The sequence below is a fragment of the Dama dama genome, chromosome 1 (assembly GCF_033118175.1).
Source record: "Dama dama isolate Ldn47 chromosome 1, ASM3311817v1, whole genome shotgun sequence".
NCBI classification, from domain to species: domain Eukaryota; kingdom Metazoa; phylum Chordata; class Mammalia; order Artiodactyla; family Cervidae; genus Dama; species Dama dama.
This window is the reverse complement of record NC_083681.1, coordinates 46,584,690-46,602,134: the sequence shown is the minus strand read 5'-3', so window position 1 is coordinate 46,602,134 and position 17,445 is coordinate 46,584,690. Positions and strand designations below refer to the sequence as shown.

Below are 17,445 nucleotides of genomic sequence, written 5' to 3'. Positions count from 1 at the left end.
CTGGTGGGCTAGAAGGGCAAGGAAGGCGGGAGGGAGGGGCTGGGAGAAGGAGGCCCGCGCTGGCCTGAGAGGGCCAGGGGCGGGGCCGAGCGGCGGGCGCGGCCGGACGGGAGTTCCCCGGAGAAGGCTCCTCTAACCCGAGTCCCGGTGAGTGTGGGGGCACCCGTGCCCCCTCCCCAAGGCTCGACCTCTACCAGGCAGTCACCCCTCACTCCACCTACTCGGTTCCGAGTGGGGAACGAGGGCCATCCCCGGCTAGGACCTCCGATCGCCTCCTCCAGGCTATACGGCGCCTAAACTCCCTCCCCCCACCCCAACCCTCCCCAGCTCTGTTCGCGGGTAGGGTCTCTGTGCTTGCTCTCGTGACATCCCTTCGGGAGACACTACCTCCTAATCAACGCCTACTTCGCCCGATCCGCCTTTCCCTCGCGCTCAAGGGACACAGTCCAGGATCATCCCGCTGCCTCCCTAACTCCTTTCAGACATCCAGTAGCTGGGGACGCAGAGCCCAGACCCCCAGCCCAACACCACACTTCTCTCCTGTAGGGGACAAAGCCTGGGGCTCACCCACCCCCCTAGATCCTTCTACAGTTCCCACACTTTCCCAATCTAGGGGACTCTGTGCCGGGACGCTGCTATGGACGACATTTTCACTCAGTGCCGGGAGGGCAACGCGGTTGCAGTCCGCCTGTGGCTGGACAACACGGAGAACGACCTCAACCAGGGGTGAGCTAGGGTGGCTGGGGGGCGAGAGGAAGGGCAAAGACATGCTCCTCTCCGCGATGTGGGGTGCTTACTTCTGGTGTGGGCGGCTAACTTTTCTATTCAGTATGGTGAGGGTTAGCACAGCCTGTCAGCGGGGCAGAGGGTCTCCACACCGGAAGCTGTTGTTTGAGCTGAATCTTGACTGAATAAGAATTTCACAGGCAGAGGCTGCAGAGAACTTTTCTAACCTCAGTGAACCTCATGGACAAAAGCTAGAGGGCAAGACACGGGAGCAGAGAGTGCCAGAAACTGTCCGGAGCTCCATATGGCTAGAGGAGAGAAAACCGCTGGGCTTCTGTGGGCTAAAGCTCTAAGCACAAGTGTAGAATGACAGAAGTTAAGACTGGAAAGGTCTGCAAGGGTCAGTCAGATCATGCAAAAGTATTTAGGCTATAGTAATGTTTTTATTGCAAGGGCAAGGGTTTAGAGCCATGTAATGGTACGATGAGATTGTCCATTTGTTAAATGTCATCTTGGATCCTTTCTGAAGAGCAAGTGGTGATGTGAAGAGAGGCAACTAACTGCCTAGCCCATCTCAAGTGGTGATGGCTTAGACTAGAATTGGGGCAGGCAAAAAAGAAAAAGTGATCAAATTCCTGAAATCTTTCGAATAAAGAATTGGTGAGACTTGGTGTGGAAAGTGAGGAAGGTCAAAGATGATCAGGGTTCTGGCTTGGGTAGATGGTGGTTCCTCTTATTTAGACGGACAAGGCTGAAGGGTGGTGAGTTCCACTCTGGACACATTTAAGTGACAATAAAGTGGAAATGTGGAGTAGGCTGCTGGATTTCAGGAGAGAGATCTGACTTGGAGACAAAGATTTGGGCGATATTAGCATGAAGATGGGCTTCCCAGGTGGCTCAGCAGTAAAGAATCTACTTGCCAGTGCAGGACCCGCAGGAGATGCGGGTTCAACCCCTGGGTCTGGAAGATTCCCTGGAGCAGGAAATGGCAACCCACTCCAGTATTCTTGCCTGAGAAATCCCATGGACAGAGGAGCCTTGCAGGCTGGTCCATGGGGTTGCAAAGTCAGACATGACTGAGCATGTACACGCACACATGCGCACACACACACAGAGACACACACACATAGCATGTAGATGGCACCTGAAGAGGTGGATATGAAACGGGATGAGAAACCTACAAGACCAAAAAGGAGCAACTAGAGGTTGAAGAAGAAACAGGAAAATATGCTAATAAGGCTTAAAGAAGTGAATGTTTCAATGAAAGGAGAGTGGTCAGTGGTACTCTAGACTGTTAAGAGGTCAAAGAACTTGAGTGCTAAAGTGTACCATTGAATTTACAATTAATTATATATTTAATGATCTCTGTGAGAGCTGTTTCAGAGGAAAACAAGTGAAAAAACCAGACTATACTTGGTTCCTTCATTTAAGGAGCTATACTGAACATGTGCTGGGTGCTAGAAGTCCAGAATCAGACATAATGTTTGCCCTCAAGGCAGTGGTCTCCTGGGCAGGTTGAATGGGAGGTATAGAAAGGGAACAGACAAGGTCTTTAAGGTTGACTGAGACAGGAAAGCAAGAAAAGCAGTAGTGATGCTGATTCAGGATGGTGGAACTTTTTTTAAGGTGAGGAGAAAATAGATTTTAGGTTTGAGAATTAAGGATCATCTGTCACTTTCATCCAGGCTTTATGGGTCCCCATTAGACTCAATGCTATTTCTCTATAATTCACACTTGTTCCATTTTTTATAATTCTTCAAATGGTGCTCTGATAAAGAGAGGGCACAGCTACTATTTTGTTGGTGGCATCATAAAGGGTAGGTAACTTTTTCCAGTGAAGCTGGCATCTAGGAAGACTGCTGCCCAAAGGTGTATTAGTGAAAGTGGTATTATGAGTGGTATTAGTGAAAGTGGTGCAGGTATGAGTGGATAGGCTTCGGGGCCCCAATTGGCTATATGCTGGATATGAAGTAAGGGTCAATTTCCTGCTGGTCTCTTTGGGATTAAAGTTCAGGCTCTGAGGTGATGGGAGCCTGGCAGTGGACAGAACCCTTGGGCCCATACTTTTGCTCTCAGGCTCTGACCTTCTCTGGGGCCACAGACTGCCAGAGACTGATAAACTGGGGCACAAATTAAAGAGCTGGGATGCAAAACTGACTGATAAGTAAGGGGTGGTGATTGCTTTAGGAAGAGGGAGGGGACTATCTCCCAGGAAAGCTTTTGGCTATCTTTGTGAACAGATGAGGGCAGCTGTAGAGGGAAATCAGTAAGTTAAACCCACCACCCACTTTAGCTTTGGGGACATCTGGATGGTCTGGGGTGATCATACCTCTGCTCGGCTTCAGGCCCCGCCTAGAGCCCCCACACGGGAAGTGACCGCAGCACTAAGGCATCCGGAGGCTGACGGCCCAGACCACGGACCGCCCCCTTGCTCCGCCCCTTGGATCTGCGGCCCAGGACTGGAGGGAATTTCCTTTTATGGCCCCAGGCTGTCAGGCAGGCCTAGCTTCCACCCAATTGTGGGTTTTTTGTTGTTGTTTGTACATTTCTTTAACTTTATAAAATAGAGTTCTTGGGAAAAGAAAAAAGTTAGGTACAGCTTTCTTTCTAATTAAGTCATTCTTATTTTCTTGTTTTCTATATCTAGGGTTGCTTGAGTAGAAGAATCCTGTCTTATGTGGCGGTATCTGCCTCATGAATGACTTACCCAAAGCATTTCTCCTTTTCATTATAAACCCCTCCAAACCATCATTTTAATTCCATTCCCTTTTTAGATTTTAATTTCAGTATCAGAACCAAAGCCAATCAGTAAGCTTGCTTCCTCTTCCATAAACTGTGGCTTTTCTTCTCAAAGCTTCCCTTCCTTCCTATTAACATGCACTGTACAGCTGCTGTCAATTCTCAAGAAGCTTGTCTAGTAGACAAGACAGCCCATTTAACAGATTTTTACAATCCAGTGTGACAAGTACTTTATGTAGTAAGGCAGTGTACATGATGTGGTGAAAACAGAAAGAACCAACAGATGTTGCCAAAGGGGTGCAGAGACCAGATGAAGAATGTTACCATTTAATGAGATAGAGCGTGCTAGGGAAGAAAGGCTAGAGGGAGATGAAGACAGTGAATCATATGGATTTGTTGGGATTTCAGGTAGTGGTTGGCTGGGTTTGAAACTCAGGGGAAGGTCTGGACTGGACAGCTTTGGGAGTTGCTGGCATGAATGAGAATCAAAGTTCTAGAGGTAAGGCTTCCCAGGGAGAGTATGCAGAGTGAATATTAAGTTTTTCTGTGTCAAAGCCTTTGCCCACATCCCACTTCCAAATCAATGACCCTTGCGCCTTCCTCAAAGGGACGATCATGGCTTCTCCCCCTTGCACTGGGCCTGCCGAGAAGGCCGATCTGCTGTGGTCGAGATGCTGATCATGCGGGGGGCACGAATCAATGTGATGAACCGTGGGGATGATACCCCTCTGCACCTAGCAGCCAGTCATGGGCACCGTGATATTGTACAGAAGGTATGTATGAACCCCTTGATGCACATGCCTGGAAGTAAGACACAGGCACTATAACATAATGTACAAAGTATGTGTACTCATCTCCCTCCTTGCATGCCTCAGTATACTTCTCTCACTTGGGACTGACTACCTTCTACCTTTTTATTTGGCCATGGGGACCAGCTGCTGCAGTACAAAGCTGACATCAATGCAGTGAATGAGCATGGGAATGTGCCCCTACACTATGCCTGTTTCTGGGGCCAAGATCAGGTGGCAGAGGTGAGTACTCAGGCCCTGAGCTCTGGGATGGGTGGGAAGGAAGTCTGAGCTTGAGTGGGAGACTTTGGAACCCTCAACCCATCCTGTGAGTACTGTCCTGGGTACAACGTTCACAAGGTTTGTACTGCATCTGCATTCATGGTTAGTTGGGAATGCCCTCATCACAGCCATCTCTTAATTCCAGGACCTTGTGGCGAATGGGGCCCTTGTCAGCATCTGTAACAAGTATGGAGAGATGCCTGTGGACAAAGCCAAGGCACCCCTGAGAGAGCTGCTCCGAGGTCTGTCCCCACCCACTGCTTGTGTCGTCTTGTCCTCGCCTATCTCTTTCCACACAACAGCTGAGGTCAAGACTTTGTCTTTCTTCCCCAGAGCGGGCAGAGAAGATGGGCCAGAATCTGAACCGTATTCCATACAAGGACACATTCTGGAAGGGGACTACCCGCACTCGGCCCCGTGAGTCAGCTGTGAGGGGAGGGGTGGTGAGAGAATAGTCCTGGACTCCTGGGGCTGGGAAAGAGGGAAGCTGGGTACCTGACTTGCCCACACTCTCAGGAAATGGGACTCTGAACAAACACTCCGGCATTGACTTCAAACAGCTCAACTTCCTGGCGAAGCTCAACGAGAATCACTCTGGAGAGGTAACTCCCCACCCCACCCAACCCCACCATATTACCTGTTGTGCACCTGTTTTAAGTTTCTCCTCCAGTTAGTGGGCAAGAAAACAGTGGCCTTAGTTAAAGCCTTCTAACCCTTATCTGTCCCTCAGCTATGGAAGGGCCGCTGGCAGGGCAATGACATTGTCGTGAAGATGCTGAAGGTTCGCGACTGGAGTACAAGGAAAAGCAGGGACTTCAATGAGGAGTGTCCCCGGCTCAGGTGGGGCAAGGCCTAAACTGGAAGCCTTGATTTCAAGGAACCCTGTCCAGCACCCAGAGGGAGATCTTTTATGCTGGATCTCAGCCAGGGACATTCTCTCCCTCTTCCAGGATTTTCTCACATCCCAACGTGCTCCCAGTGCTCGGTGCCTGTCAGTCTCCACCTGCTCCTCACCCCACTCTCATCACACACTGGATGCCATACGGATCCCTGTACAACGTGCTGCATGAAGGCACCAGTGAGTAGGGGGTGCCAAATCTCATTGTAGCAGGCTGTGGGGAAGGAAAGTCTGTGAGCCTCTCCAAATGATTTAACTTTTGCCTTCTCACTTAGATTTCGTTGTGGACCAGAGTCAGGCTGTGAAGTTTGCTTTGGACATGGCAAGAGGCATGGCCTTCCTACACACACTAGAGCCCCTCATCCCACGACACGCACTCAACAGCCGTAGTGTAATGGTGAGACTACAACTTCACTCCCGGCCCACACCCCAGAGGTCCTTTCCCTAGAATAGGACTTACCTTCTTCCATACAACTATCTTCTCTTCCTCAGATTGATGAGGACATGACTGCTCGAATCAGTATGGCCGACGTCAAGTTCTCCTTCCAGTGCCCCGGGCGCATGTATGCACCTGCCTGGGTGGCTCCTGAAGGTGAGTGATGGCATTATGATGTGAGGCAGAGAAGGGGCAGCTCAGTAGTAATGGAAGGGAACAGAGACAGGACAAGCAGCTGGAACAGATAAGTCCTGTCCCTCCAGCTCTGCAAAAGAAGCCTGAAGACACAAACAGACGCTCAGCAGATATGTGGAGTTTTGCAGTGCTTCTGTGGGAACTGGTGACACGGGAGGTACCCTTTGCTGACCTCTCCAACATGGAAATTGGAATGAAGGTGAGAGCATAACTGGATATACTTGTGTTGGGGGAATTGTGGTGGTAGTGACAATAATTGTAGTGGGGCTGGACTCCTGCCACATTGATTCAAATATACAGAATCCTGTCCTGAGGGCTAGACGTCTCTCCTCACATGAGACTCAAGTTCTGAGACTTCACTTTATTTTTCCTTGTGTTTGCAGGTGGCACTGGAAGGCCTTCGGCCTACCATCCCACCAGGCATTTCCCCCCACGTATGTAAACTCATGAAGATCTGCATGAATGAAGACCCTGCTAAGCGGCCCAAGTTTGACATGATTGTGCCTATCCTGGAGAAGATGCAGGACAAGTAGAGCTGGAAAGTCCTTGTCTGAACTCCAGAGGTGTCAGGACACGGTTAGGGGAGTGCACCTCCCCAAAGCAGCAGGCCTCTGGTTGCCTCCCCTGCCACTAGTCATGGTACTACCCCAGCCATGGGGCCCATCCCCTGCCCCCATCCCTACCACTGTGGCCCCAAAAGGGAATGGGCTCAAAGCTTTGTCACTTGCCACACGGTGTCTCCCAGCATGGGAGGGATCAGCCCTGCCTGTCACAATAAAGTTTATTATGAAAACAGGCTGGTGTGGGGACAAGAGAACAGACAAGTACATTTAGATTGGGTGGCTCAGGTGAAGTAGTGCGGCTTCTTCACATTGATGCCATACTCGCTGAGGGCAGGGGTCAAGTCCTCCATGGTTAGAGTGTACTTGCGGTCCTGAGGGAAGAGGGAAGAGCACCAGCTGAACACAGGAATTCCAGATTTCAATCCCAGGCGGGTGACCCTGAGTAGGTCTTTCACCTCCCCTAAGGCTTAATTTCCCTCAAAGGGGTTTCAGGATAATTTAAGCCTCTGCTGCTGTAGGAGGTAATTACTGAATCAATGCGCCTCCCCTCACACCTTGCTCTTGCTTCGGGAGCTGCCAGAGGCTGTGCCCTTCATTTTGCAGTGCTGTAGGGCATCGTTGGCAATATCTGAGATGAATTTCTGGGCAGCTAGGGAGATGAGCCGAATTCTAGAGAAAAAAAAATGGTATGAGAAGGGCATAGACAACAAACTCCACACAAGCACCCAACACTCGAACCTGCCCTGAATTTACTCACATGCGTGGGTCGGAGGCCTCAAAGCCAGCACGGTTCAGGTAGTAACCAGTCACTGCATCAGGGATCTGAGAAATCAATTAGACGACTAAGCGTTAACCCTGTGTACTGCGGGGCTGAGAGTGGGGGTAAGGGAAATGGAGGGCAGGCCTGGCTACGAGGAAGCTCCCAGTTTGGGTGGGCAGAAGGGAAAAATCACAAAAGCTAGGAAGGGAAATAAACACAAGAGGACGCTGCAAATCCAGGTGGTGTGGCAGAAGTTGGCATGACAGCGAGTCAGGAGCCTTGTTCAGGCGGGAAGCCCACCGTAGGCGTGTAATCCTCCAGCTGCATCAGGAAGTCCACCAGAGGCGTGCTGGACACCACCGGCTTCACCTCTCCGTTGGCCGCGCTTGGCAGCACGTAAACCCCGTTAGACATGGCCCCCTCCGGGGGCGCCGCGCCGCCAGTCGTCACCGGAGCTGAAGGAAAACCAGCAAACTGAGACACGGAGGTGGGAGGCTCGAGGGCCCCGCTAGGTCTGCCTTACCCTCTGCCCTCACCCGCCGCTGGGCCCAGCCCAAAGCGCGGCCCTCACCCGCCCCGCGCCGCTCGGCAGGCTCCCCGGCCCGCGCCGCCACGGCTCCAGTGCCCCCTGCTGCGGCTCCAGCCCCAGGCCCCCCTGCTGTCCCCGCGGGGCTGGCCTTGTTCTCCGCGGCGGTGCCGGCGGGCAGCGCGGCGGGGGCCGAGACCGCGGGCGCCGGGCCCGGGGCCGAGGCGGCGGAGGCCGGCGCCGCCTCGGGGTCCGCGCCGGAGCCGCTGCAGCTCATCGGGCCGGTGGGAGAGGCGGCGAACAGAGCCGCTTCCGCTTCCGTTCACGTTACGCACACACTAGGGGTGACGTCACGCGCCCCCGACTCGTCCCTCCCACGCCACGTTCGCTCCTCCCTTAGGCCTCCTTCCTTTATTCCCCGCCCATCCAGCGGCTACATGACAAAGCCCGGAGGGCGGAGACCAAGTGTTGCGGAACTGCGCTAGAGCGGACATTTCGCGTCCGGACCCGCGGTTCTCCAGTGTGGATCCGCTGTGGTGGGAACGCTTCAATGTCGAGGGTTCAGTGTCTGTGGGTTTGGGCCCCTCACCCAGCCTGACGCCTAAAATCCTTGCTTTGAGGCTTATCGCCCCGACACCTCTCGACTGTTGGTCGCCTGCCAGTTTGCATCTTTTCTAGTTCCTTTATCCAGCCTTTTAAGGGTTTGTAGTGGAGTTGGATAGCCTCTTTCCCCGCCAGCTGCCCAAAGTGAAGGTAACCGGACAGCTGACACAGTGCTGCTGCAGATGGGGAGAGAGGTACAGTCCACCATCCGTATAGGTGGTGAGGGGTTGGTAGGATTGGTTCCAGGACTCCCCCCACTGCCGTCCCCAACCCATGTATGCCAAGTTATAATATCCAATGCGATGTAAATAGTTTGCTGGTCCAATGCGATGTAAATAGTTTGCTGGTGCATGGTAAATTCAAGTTTCGTTTTTATAATTGGAATTAAAAAATATATATCTTCAGTTCATGGTTGGGTGAATCTGGATGCAGAACCCTAGGATACAGAGGAATGGCTGTCTTTCAGTTTTAATAAACAACTTATGTAAAATCACGGCTAGCGAAAGAGTAGGGTTTTCAACGCAGCAAAAATTTATTTAATTTTTATTTGTCAGTCCTGAGCTAGGGTCTGCAAATACAAAGTTAAGTAGGACAAGGTTCTAGTCCTCCAGGCACCAGTGGTCTTGGAAAGGGAGGCAGTTAAACTGGCCATTTCACCAATATATGGGAGTTAAAATAATGGAGGTAGACACAGGGTGTGCAGTGCAAGGGAGGAAGGGAACTAATAGTTGCTGCCTACATTAGTGTGTTAGGCATTCCATTAATTTTCTTCCACTTAATGATTTCCTAAATATTAGAGGCAGGTATCAATATCCTCACTTAACAGATGAGGAAAAAGTCTCAGAGAGTTGAACTTACTTGCCCCAGGCTCTCTCTAGTCTATATCAGAGCCAAGAATCTAGGATTTTTCTGTCATACCCACATCAACTAGCTTCAGGGAGCCAAAAGATTCACAAGAGGAGGTGAGCTGAGTCTTGAAAGAATTCTGGACCTCAACCAGGCACAAGGAGCCAGGGGTAATGTTAGGGCAAAGAATATCTTGAGCAACAGTGAATGAAAGTCCATGAGTGGGGGCGGGGGGAGCAGAATATCTTGAGCAACAGTGAATGAAAGTCCATGAGTGGGGGGGGGGGGGCGGTGGGGAGACAGGGAAGGATAAACAATTTGTTAATCAGAAACAAAGAGCAAGTAAGGAGACAGGTTTGTAAATCATGATAAAAAGCCTGACCTATATCCAGTAATCTTTGAAGGGTCTTAATCAAGTAGATGACCTCATGAGATTTGCATCTTACTCTGGTAGTTGGTTTGGGGGCTTCCCTTGTGGCTCAGTGGTAAAGAACCCGTCTGCCAATGCAAGATACCCATGTTCCATCCCTGGGTCAGGAAGAACCCTGGAGAAGAAAGTGGCAATCCACTCTGTATTCTTGCCTGGGAAGTCCCATGGACAGAGGAGCCTGGTGGGCTATAGTCCATAGGGTCACAAAAGAGTCAGACACAACTTAGCGAATAAACAAGTGGTAGATGGTTTAGGGAAAGGCAGGATGTAAGGACACTTCTTGCAAGGGCCTCAATTCAAAGGAGAGGGAATATGGCTCACAGCTAATACAGTAGCAGTGGAGCTGGAGAGAAGTAGATGAATTCAAGATACACTTCGGAAATATAATTGGAAGAACTTTTGGTTTGTTACAGATGTATTTAAGAGATAGAGTCAATAGGACTTGTTGACAAGGTGATGATGGGAGGAGGTGAAGGAAATGGGAACCTTGGATGACACTTTAGGTTTCTGGCTCAGTTGGAAGTGTCAAGCATAGTGTCATTTATAAATAAGAAACAAAAAAGAACAGTTTGGGATTGGGAAGAAGGAAGATAAAATATTGAGAATTACACATCTTGCTTTTGAGGTATCAATCACTGTAGGATGGAAAGTCTGATTTAGTGAGATAGTGATGGCTGTGGACGCCAGTTATTGATTTGTTCCATCGGACAATGAGTCAAGTGAGAAGAGCAAAAGACAAAGGATAGAGCAATGATACTACATGGATTAGGTATGATTAGCATTTACACAGTTGTACCAGTGCAAATCCTGTATGCAGCTCAAACAAAAATAGAATTGTATTGGAAGGATGAAAGAATGGGTGGTGGGGATTTTGAGTGATTGGGACAACGCAGAAGAATAATCATAAGCTAATAGGAAGTCAATAATGGCTAAATCTGGGGGGGGGGTATTCAATAAACAGCAATATAAGCATGTTATTTAGAGATAAACCAGTAGATAGCATAGAATCAGGGCTTCCTAGGTGGCACTAGTGGTGGAAAACATGCCTGCCAATGCAGATTTAAGAGATGCAGGTTCAATCCCTGGGTCAGGGAGATCCCCTGGAGGAGGGCCTGGCAACCCACTCCAGTATTCTTGCCTGGAGAACTCTAGACAAAGGAGCCTGGCAGGCTACAGTCCATGGGGTCACAAAGAGTTGGACACAACTGAAGCGACTTAGCACGCACCAAAGAATCAACAGAAACAGTTAAAATGATTGCTTCAAATAGTAGGAAATGGTGGTAGATACACAAGGGGAGGCTATCTTTTTTTTGCAATAAGACTTAAAGAACTATTTGACAATGTGCCCATATACTTTGGTAAAATAAAAACCAAGAGTTATAAAATTTTGGTTAAAAACCAAGAGCAACAAAATACAACAATGTTTAATGAGGAAGCAGAGAAAGAGAAAGAGGGAAAAGGGAATGAAGGAAGAAGAGGGAGTGGTCAGTGAAGAAGTTAAGCCCTGGAAGCGAAGAAAGAAGAGGCAGTAGGCTTCTATGACAGAGAGCTCACAAAACAAAGGTTGGGAGTATTTCTAAGGGAAGGAAAGAGTGAAGCAATAAGAGTAGAGGTCTCATGACAAAGAATTGAGGAGTGAGGATGCAGTGAAATAGTGTACACAGACAGGGTAGAAAACATGTTGGAAAAGCCTGGTTGAAAAGAAAAGAAATGGAGCAGGGAGCCCCGGGGGGTGGGGGTGGGAGTGGTTGTATGCAGGGGATGCTCCCAAACAGTGCTGGTTGTGGCACCTGTTGAGGAACCTGGGGCAGGGGCAGGGGGACCTGAGTATGATGGAACAGGTAGGGTTGGGAGTCAAGTCAAACTCACAGCATTTCTGGGTTAGGGAGATAAGCTGTCTGTGGCAGTCAATGGTTGAGGGTTCAGCAGGGCTTCCAACACTGCAGAATAAGGGACCAAGCCACCTGCTGTGGGGCAGAGGACAGGCCCACCCTTCTAGCAGGAGAGGGTCAAGGGTTCATTAGTGTCTTCAGCAGAGCTGGGAAGTTGGGTGTTCCCCAGCCTGTCACAGGATCCCAGCCAGGGCCAGAGCAGAAACCTTGACCCTCCACCTCTTCATCCAGACAGGACTCGTGGCAGCCACGGGTTACCTAGGGAGAGGGTGGGCATCAGATCTGGACCTGCTGATATTAACAGACTATAGCCCCTTACCCTGTATTCACATTCTGGAGGCTATCCCACAGAATTGCCCTCAAGTTCATCTTAGCACTCAGCATACTCTTATGAGTATGAATGTTGTTATTTCATATGAAAATGGCCACAACCCTCCCTTCCAGACTCACATCAAAGAGTCCTGCCCCACGCTGCTGGTAGAGCCTTGGGTTGAGAAAACCGAGAGGGGGTAGGCCTCTGAGGATTCTGTGTTCATTTATCAGGGATAGGAGTCCCCCAAACACTGGCGTAGAGGCCTGCAAGGGTGAGGGTACAAGTAGAGGTTAGGGATTCAGAGTGGTTGGACTTTTTGGGAGGGATGGGTAGGAGGTCTCTGAGGAGTCAGGGGTTCTGGGTGCAAGGGTTCTGGGTTCTTGGGGCTGGAAGGTAGGGGTATTCCCTGGATAGAGGTTTGGAGCCAGACTGATTCTCACCGAGGTACCAGACACCCATGGAATGGGCACGTGGTTGCTGACCACCCAGTAGCCATCAGAGAGTGCAGCTACGTCTGGGTAGGCGCGGCCACTGGCATTGAAGTAACTGGATGGTGGCAAGTGGGGACTGGAGCTCAGGTACCGGGTTACAGCTTCCTCCTGAAAGACACTGTTGAGTAAGTACCATCTGCTGAACTGAGGATTCCACCCGTCTCTCCTCCACCAACACAAACACACACATACCTGGTACGAAGGCCGTGGGAACACGTTGCTGAAGCCGCCACCACTGATGTAGTCAACGACCTCATTTGTGACTCGGAAAGGGTTCTGGAAGGATGTGCCTCCCACCGTGGTGACATAGGGACTGAGGGCAGAAGACAGCACTCAGAATGTAGCAGTCCTAAGAAACCTCCAAAATGCATAGGGCTGGGTGAGTGTGGCCTGGGTCTTGCTGGAGGGACTGGGAAGGCACTCTGGTGAAGTATGCACATGGGGAAGACTGAGAGGTTTGTGGCCCTCAAGGCATGGTCTGAGGTGACTGTGCACAGTTCTTCCTACAAAACATCCACCAAATCTCCCACTAAAATGCCTGGGGACCAAGGAAGCAGAACACTGGGAGCTGTGTCCTACGCAGGAGATTCGGGGCCTGGCACCTTCAGGAAGAAGAGGGGGTGCAGGAACCAGAGCAGAGACTGAAAATACTGCATGATCATGATCACAGCAGGTACAACTGAGTGCTGACCCACAAGAGCACCTGGTGGGGTCAAGGCAAAGGTTCTAGGCCATGAGGTCACAAGTAAGGGGTGGGCTTGGGTGCTTACCTGGAGGCAGGGAAGCTGGGACGGAACTGGTGTCTGCCAGAGACAGACCAACACCCGGCCCCACTGTCACCTGGGAGAGAGACCAGGTTTAGCATTCAGTTTCATTGGTCAGAGCTTGGAATGTGGGTTCAGATGTCAGAGAGGAAATTCAAGCGTTAGTTACTACTGCAAGAGGTCAGAGTTGAGGTCAGGTCAGTGGCCCATGTTCAGTTCAGATTATGAGTTAGAGATCAGGTCCAGGAGTTACTGTGGGGTCAAAGTTCTCATCTTGAGTGGGCATGGGTGGTGGTGGGGTCTAAGTTTAGAGTATGAGGTCACCTGAGGCAAAGAGCAGGGTCAGACCCCGAGCAGCCGCCTTCATGAACTCAGTGTTGACCCGCTGGATATAGGTGCTGCTGAGGGAGTCCTCGTCATCGCCGTAGCTCACGGTGTGCACATAAGGCAGAGCTGACTCATTACTGAGCAGCAGAAGCCACTGCAGGAAAGGCTCCTGTGACTCATGCCGGCCTGGATGTTTTTTGGAAAAGGGGGCACAAGGGCAATCATTTGGGAAGTTGTCAGGATCTCCCTCTAGCTCATGGAATTCCCTTGAGGGAGGAAAGATCACTACTCCCCCCAGTTCTGTCCCCACCAGTCAGTCCCCTAGGCAGTACCAGGGCTACTGTAGACCCAGGTAGAGATGTTGGCGCCAGCACTCATGAGGTACTCCACATCTAGGCTGGCCTCAATTCCGGCCCGGCCCCGGCCCTGTTGTCCAACCACACGGGCTACCGATGCCTGGTGTGCAAAGTCCCCACCGAAGAGGCGCATGAACTCAGCAAGGTCTGAATCATGGAAATACTGCTCCAGGAACTACAGAGGGAGTCAGAGGAGATTCATGGGTCAGAAGACATAGACCCAAGGGTCAGGTCAGGGGTTGCTGTCCCAGATCACAGGATGAGAGCCCAGCAGAGTCAGCCCCAGGCTGTTCAGGCACCTTGAGGAGGCTGTGAGGATGCTGAGGCTCCTTGCATGGCTCACCTGAGCACAGGCTTGACTGTTGTTGGTTGTGCCAGAGCCCACATCTTGTGCTGTCAAGTTGTAACGCTTACGGATCACTGATGGGGTCACTCCCAGATGCAGGCCAACAGTCCCGGGTACCTGTGGCTCAGGGCGTTGCCTCAGGGTTGATGTAGGGGGAAAACGATGCAGCCCCCCCACTGTAGGGAGGAGTCAGGCTTGAGGAAGAGAACTTTTGGACTCCAAACCTCATTTTACCACTGTAATCCCACCCCCGCTCGCACCCCCTGTGGCACCTAAACTTCTCCCATCCCTGGCTCTGCCCCTCCAACCTCCACCAGCCCCACTGGGTGTTACCAAAGTCCACATGCGGGGCCAAGGCCTTTGGGAGCTGGTAGGGATGTGGGGACCTCACAGCATGGGTCTCTGCAGGTCCTCCCATATAGTGATAAAACTCAGCCCCAGAGAGCAGCAGCTCCGCCTGTCTGGAGGTCAGTTCAGAAAACACAGGTCAGAAAGCATGGAGCAGAGCAGAAGAGGCTGCCTAAGCATCACCGGGTAGTTAGTTGTTATCTCCCCATGCATTTTCACCCACAGCACCTGCAAACTCTCGGTTCCCTCCCCCTGATAGGGAGACAAATCTCCCTGATGGGGTGATCAATACCCTCTATGAGGCAATTATCCCCTCTCACCGGACACTCAGCCAGCAAGTCAGAAAGTCCTGTGTGGTCACTGAGTGGCAGTTCCGGGCTCCAGCCGCCAGAAGCCATTTCTGGACCGTGTGGAGGGTCAATGGTGATGGCCGGACCAGTTCAGCCACATCCTCTAGGGTCAGGTACTTGCCTGCAGGGGTTCAGTAGAATTGCCTTTGTTCATTGCTTTTCCAAATTGCTCTTTTTGGACTTCAACCAGGAGACACTGGGACTTCCTAGGGAAATTGGAGCAGGGGCTTGAGGGATGCGTGGGAAGCTTCTAGTAAAAAGGCAGGCCATACAGGTGTAGGCTCAACTTGGGGGAATATGGATTTATCCTAAAGGAGAGTAGGTTGCAAATACTGTATGATCATGAACAACAAATGAGATTAATAAATTAAAAATGTTTTTTTGGGGGTCGGGGGGTATGCCACACCATTTGTGGAATCTTAGTTACCCAGCCAGTGATAGAATCCAGGCCACAGCAGTAAGAGCACTGAGTCCTAACCACTGGACTGCCAGTAGAATTTAAAAAAAAAAAAGTTCATTTTAAGTTTATTTCCAATAAAAGTTTTCAAAACTTTCAGGAACCAGTTATAAGATGATATCTAATTTAGCTTACATCTTCATACTTACTGATTTTAAGCTAAACATGATGGTGAGTCACTGTTCTGCATGGATCATGCACACACCTCCTGGGTGAACCTTAGATTGCCCCCTCACACGCTCACCACTCCCACTCCTTCCCCACCCCAAAGGGCTTCCTCGGAGGAAGCACACGATCCAGCTTGACCATTGGAGCAAAACACCGACTCTTGGAGCAGAGTGTGAAGTAAAGGGAATGGATTGGAGCGGAAGAGACGGCAGTCCAGCGAGGGGGGTGGGCAACAGTCCAGGTGAGAGAGTACAGTCAACTGAGTTGGTGGCAACAAGGAACAATGAGAGAGTGGACTGTTTCAGAGCTGGAACTGACAGCTTTAGTGTTTGAGTGGAGGAGTAAATGAGAGTGAATTTAGCAGGGGTTGGAGGTGAAATCTGAGGTAGTGAGCTAAACTTACATGTACTGGATGCTACATCCCCATTTGTGTGGCAGCGGGTAAGCAGTAGAGTCATAATTTAAATTCAGGTTTGATCACCAAGCCTGTGCTCTTAACCACACCCACTTTCAGTTTTTTAGCCTGATGAACACAGGTGGAAAGTTTTGGAGGGAAGAATGTGAATTAGTTTTGGACAGTCTACTTCCCATTCACTTTTCTATTCAGAAACTCTTCAGTGAGGGCCATTGCCATTCATCTGTCCTATACCACCCCCTCCGCAGGACCCAAGAGCATGCCCTTGACATGACCTGCACCATTCCATGCTCAGCCCAGCCCCGTGTCCCTCCACCACATCCCACATCCTGCCCCGCGGTCCCATCAGGCACCGTAGCGAGGAGAGCCAGGATCCGACACAGCCTGCACCAGCTCGGACAGTCTCTTCACGTTCTGCTGTCTCAGGGCAAACGTAAGACTCAGCTCTTCCTCAGGGTCCGCACGGCCCAGGGACACCCAGCCAGGGGGCAGCCTGCAGGGTCAGGGGTCACACAGCCTTCATTATTATTGTTATTTTTAGCCTTCATTATTAAAGTGGGGACGGGAAGGTTCAGCATTAGACCTAGATTTGGGGGAAGATTCCGGAAGCAGATTTGAATCACAGGAGGTGGATGATCAGACTGAGCCTGGGACTACGGAGAGGGGTATCAGGAGCTGGTAAGCCGGTAAGGGAGGCTGGAACCAGGATAATAGGTGCAGGACAAGCCATGGGGAAGGGGCGGTCAGTGCTAAGTCAACTCACCTCCTCTGCTGGTCGGGCTCCGGGCTGTAACTGCATTTGCCAGCGACGAAGAGGGCAAAGAGCCCTAGGAGGCTGCAGGGACAGCACATGGGTTTCAGCAGGAGCTGGACTGTTGCCGTTCCCACCCTCCAATATAAACTCCCCCCAACGTGATTCCCTTCTCCCGGAGCCCCCCAGTTTCTCACCAGGATCGGGGTCCCATTCTGCCTTTCGGCTCGTCCACTGTCATGTGACAGATCACATGAACCCTGTTGTCCTCCACCACCTCCTCTGCCTAGGAACTAGTGACGTGCTGGCTCCGCCCTCCAATGGGTGGTCCCGAATGCTGGAGAAGGGGTGGGGCGGCCACTCAGACGCTCCCTCTGTGGACTGTCAAACACTGGATGACCCCAGGGCTCATCACAGCGTAGGCGGCGCTTAAGAAAGGGGCTCTGGAGGCCCACAGACCCAGAGATCCAGGTCCTTACAAGACGTATGATTTTAGGAAAGTCACAGCTTTTTGGAGCCTTGGTTTCTTTATGTAGAATATGGAGACTGTTAGGTTAAACGTGCTCTGCCTCAGCGGATTGCACTGAAAATTTACAGAGATAAAGCAAGCAACCCCCTCGGAGAGCCTCACGTGGCAGAAGCTCAACAAATGTGAGCTGTTATTATATATGAATA

The 17,445-nt window shown here is 51.0% G+C and overlaps 3 protein-coding genes across 3 annotated transcripts; 1 reads left to right on the top strand and 2 right to left on the bottom strand.

Annotated features, from left to right (window-relative positions):
- The first annotated feature begins 38 nt into the window (after positions 1 to 38).
- Positions 39 to 6,859, top strand: ILK (integrin linked kinase). Its single transcript, XM_061148384.1, has 13 exons — positions 39 to 147; positions 614 to 726; positions 4,073 to 4,238; positions 4,401 to 4,496; positions 4,681 to 4,777; positions 4,869 to 4,952; positions 5,052 to 5,137; positions 5,266 to 5,375; positions 5,486 to 5,613; positions 5,709 to 5,830; positions 5,926 to 6,025; positions 6,133 to 6,263; positions 6,448 to 6,859. The coding sequence occupies exons 2-13, from the start codon at positions 638 to 640 to the stop codon at positions 6,595 to 6,597; spliced, it is 1,359 nt and encodes a 452-aa protein (XP_061004367.1). The 5' UTR covers positions 39 to 147; positions 614 to 637; the 3' UTR covers positions 6,598 to 6,859.
- Positions 6,799 to 8,190, bottom strand: TAF10 (TATA-box binding protein associated factor 10). The gene is made up of 5 exons (XM_061148398.1): positions 7,959 to 8,190; positions 7,688 to 7,842; positions 7,385 to 7,449; positions 7,182 to 7,296; positions 6,799 to 6,998 (listed from the first exon to the last, which is right to left on the bottom strand). Exons 1-5 carry the CDS (start codon positions 8,188 to 8,190, stop codon positions 6,909 to 6,911), a joined length of 657 nt encoding a protein of 218 aa, XP_061004381.1. The 3' UTR covers positions 6,799 to 6,908.
- An 834-nt stretch (positions 8,191 to 9,024) lies between these two features.
- TPP1 (tripeptidyl peptidase 1) lies at positions 9,025 to 17,091 on the bottom strand. Its single transcript, XM_061148359.1, has 13 exons — positions 16,968 to 17,091; positions 16,783 to 16,854; positions 16,373 to 16,512; positions 14,950 to 15,100; positions 14,615 to 14,742; positions 14,279 to 14,457; positions 13,912 to 14,110; positions 13,577 to 13,765; positions 13,259 to 13,328; positions 12,681 to 12,801; positions 12,438 to 12,596; positions 12,135 to 12,260; positions 9,025 to 11,942 (listed from the first exon to the last, which is right to left on the bottom strand). The coding sequence occupies exons 1-13, from the start codon at positions 17,009 to 17,011 to the stop codon at positions 11,802 to 11,804; spliced, it is 1,719 nt and encodes a 572-aa protein (XP_061004342.1). The 5' UTR covers positions 17,012 to 17,091; the 3' UTR covers positions 9,025 to 11,801.
- Between the last annotated feature and the right edge of the window lie 354 nt (positions 17,092 to 17,445).